We start from the raw sequence: 3,586 nt of genomic DNA, 5'->3' as shown, positions 1-3,586 counted from the left end.
TTATTTTTTTTTATTTTTTTTTTTTAATTTTATTTTAATTTAAAAAAAATATATATATATATATATATATATATTTTTTTTTTATCAGTGCACAAAGTAAAAGCAATTTGTGTTCGTAATTGTTTGTCAATGTAATAATCTGCTCTGCCTTTAAATGAATGCACTCTTCCTTTCAGCTTTATTTTGTTTTTATGTTGACTGGTAGCCAAATAGTTTTCGGAGGAGTAGTCCACCACAATCAACAGGTCTGACAGGTATAAACACCCAACATTCCCATTCAAATCTAGTTCTGCCAAAAGCACCCGTACTCCTGAACCACATTGATACTGACATTTTAAAAATGTAACACCACCAGTCTTCCTGCAGTACCAGCAGCACAGAGAACAGACATTTGTGCAAGTGCTCTGTGAAGTGTCAAAGGATTCTCATTTACAATGTGTTGTTTTTTTTAGCATTATAGCATTAGTCAGAATCTTGCTGAACACCAGTCAAAGAATACTGAAAAAAAGGTATCATGTTTCAACAGAAATATGAAGCATGATAAGTAGGGATGTAACGATTAACCGCGAGCCGGTTGAAAATTGATTAAAATATATGACGATTTAAATCGGTTGAGATGCTAAACAAATCGCGATTCAATTAGGGGTAGGAGTTTATATGAATGTATGTCTGAGGGGAACTTACTGTCTTTAGAAAAGTGTAGATGGTATTTTTTCTTTTCATCTTGCCTCTGTATAATGCATTTCAAAGTTCACAAGTGCAGCGCTGCTTTGTTTACAGCGGAAACCAAGGAAATGCTTTAAGCGCCACCTGCTGGCAGAGAGTGAATCTGCGTCTCGTACAGCTCGTCTGCTGTTTCGGTTTCATGCAGATATTTTTTAAATAAATCGTGAATCGAATCGTGAAATCAAAATTGTGAATCGAATCGAGAAATCAAAATCGTGAATCGAATCGTGAGTTGAGTGAATCGTTACATCCCTAATGATAAGAAATGTGTCTTGAGCAGCAGATCAGCATATTAGAATGATTTCTGAAGGATCATGTGACACTGAAGACTGGAGAAATTATGCTGAAAATTCAGCTTTGCATCACAGGAATAAATTTCAAATAAAACAGTTGTGATTTCCAAAAAACAGTTTGTATTGTGCTCGTTTGTCACTTAATACTTTATTTTGGTGGGTCAATCTATTTAATTACTTAATATATGATCCACACTCGCTAAAAAAAAGTTTGATTTTACATTTATCCCCAGCACGAAAAAACACAAACGTTTCAGCTTCATTGCGTTTAATAATTCATTTTCATAAATGAGGAATTTGATTTAGTCTGTTTTCCATTAATGATACATAACTGGTCGAATCAATTTGAATATTTTGTGGAATGTATCGTGAGTATTTAAAAAGTGAAGATCAGTGATTATTTCTGCTGACTTTAATCACCGTACCTTTAATCACTTTAATAACTGTCCATTGTTATGTATTTTGATATTTAATTGTGGTAGTTGATATTGGTGATTGTCTAATTATTAACTATTTTTAACTTTTATAAATATGGGATCCTCTGTGATTCATGTCATAGCCATAGTCATGTTTAATCATGTCTTATGTAATGTATTGGTAGACGTAAAAATGTGTGCTATATACGAATGGAAATTGACCAGCATTTGAATGGAATGTATGTGTGTGTTTAGAGACTTAACACTGGTTGATGATTTTTTAAAATGTTTTTAAAAAAAAAAGTGTGTGGAGGGATTGAATTATTCAATGAACTGAACCAAAAGGTTTGCGTTTTGTGTTGCTGGTGATAAATGTAAAATAAAATGCTAAAAGCAGACTATTGTGAGTGCGGATCATGGTTTCATACATTAAATATAATAAAATATAAAAAAGTTATTTTAAATGCAACTTAATTTACTGTATTTTTGCTCAAACAAATGCAGCCTTGGTGAGCATAATTCAAAAACACAAAGCCAAACTTCTGAAAGTTAGTTTACACACCAATTTTGGTTTCCAGGTCTCTAAATGTCTGATAGAAACCCAAGATTTCCCTACACAGTAATATGTGGGAAGTTGCCTTAGAAATGTTCCAAAATCTGGCAATTTTTAGTTAATCAGACCCCACTGCACACCAAAAACACCTTCGAATTCAGTTCCAGTCATTCTGAAGTGTTGTATTTCAAATGACACCTCCACAAAAGCTTTTCAAGCTACTCGTTTTGGCCTCTTTCCTAGTTGAGTCTTACACTAACATCCTCTAGAGGAGCGTTAAGCAGATCAGTTTCACTCTGCTCATACAAGAGAACCACGGTTCCTTGAATGCACAAGATACAGCGGCCCTCCAGCAAAACGCATTCTGATAAACCCTAGTGCTGCTCTCTTTTTACCCTCTCACCATCTTTCCATATGAGAGTGAAGCCGAGCTGAAAGCGCTGGCGGGCGTAGCTGTCAATGTGCCGCGGGCCCAGGCAGGACAGCAGCGGAGGGGGCACAGCGCTCACAGAGGAGTGCACATGCACACTGGAGAGCACCTGGTAGCGCTGGCACAGCAGAGCATGAAGAACCAGCAGGGACAGAGGAGGATGGGCGGGGTTGGCACTGATCACGATGTCTCTCAGCGCACCCAGGTCCTGGAGGACAACCAGGAACAATTCAGCAAGATTTAACCGTGAACACATCGAGCGGTTTACCAGATGAACGAGCAAACATTGAAACTTGCGACGTTGATATGGAATTCAGCTGAGGTGCGTGTGTGAACCTTAAAATAGTGTTTCTGAACAATCAGTTTTATATAGTGTTGTCAAACGATTAATCGCATCCAAAATAAAAGTTTTTGTTTACATAATATGTGTGTGTGTACTGCGTATATTTATTATTTATATACCGGTGTATATATATCAATTATATATATTTCCCTTGTGCTGGTAAGTTTTTATTATTATTAAAGTTTCCATTTATAATAAATATTGTTCATAATGAATGCCACTATAATTTATGTTAGTTTTATACTTATATTTTTTTGTTTGATACTTTTATACGTACTTTTCAATGCCGTTAAACTTAACAGATTTATTGTGGAGTCAGGGGTACTAAAATACTTATAACAGTGTTTATAATGCTTGTAAAAATTATTTTATTCACCTATATTTTACATTATTTCGGAATGCAATAATAAATGTGACTTACACAATAAAGAGACTTATCTGTGCTTTTTTTCTATCAACAATGCAATTTTGACCCATATGCAACTTATTTTCTGGAAAATGTGGTATATTTCTGAATCAGAAATATATACACTGAACAAAATTATAAACGCAACACTTTTGTTTTTGCCCCCATTTTTCATGAGCTGAACTCAAAGATCTTTTTAATGTGGCCAGCCTAAGGCACACCTGTGCATGCTGTCTAATCATATCTTGATATGCAACACCTGTGAGGTGGATGGATTGTCTCGGCAAAGGAGAAGTGCTCACTAACACAGATTTAGACAGATTTGTGAACAATATTTGAGAGAAATAGGCCTTTTGTGTACATAGAAAAAGTCTTAGATCTTTGAGTTCAGCTCATGACAAATGGGGGCAAAAACAAAA

At 35.2% G+C, this 3,586-nt stretch overlaps 1 protein-coding gene across 3 annotated transcripts in view; it reads right to left on the bottom strand.

Annotated features, from left to right (window-relative positions):
• Positions 1-2,220: 2,220 nt before the first annotated feature.
• The window catches only part of aimp2 (aminoacyl tRNA synthetase complex interacting multifunctional protein 2), a 2,863-nt gene continuing 1,497 nt past the window's right edge, over positions 2,221-3,586 (bottom strand). The window contains exon 3 of one of the 3 annotated variants that reach the window (XM_016229487.1): positions 2,221-2,626. In XM_016229487.1, the coding sequence (XP_016084973.1) occupies positions 2,363-2,626 (264 nt within the window). In that variant the 3' untranslated portion in view covers positions 2,221-2,362. The remainder of the gene's footprint in view (positions 2,627-3,586) is intronic. The other 2 variants (XM_016229488.1, XM_016229486.1) reach the window with 2 other exon arrangements.

Source organism: Sinocyclocheilus grahami, unplaced genomic scaffold (genome assembly GCF_001515645.1).
Source record: "Sinocyclocheilus grahami isolate Dianchi unplaced genomic scaffold, SAMN03320097.WGS_v1.1 scaffold353.1, whole genome shotgun sequence".
NCBI lineage: Eukaryota > Metazoa > Chordata > Actinopteri > Cypriniformes > Cyprinidae > Sinocyclocheilus > Sinocyclocheilus grahami.
This window is presented reverse-complemented; position numbering and strand designations above follow the sequence as displayed.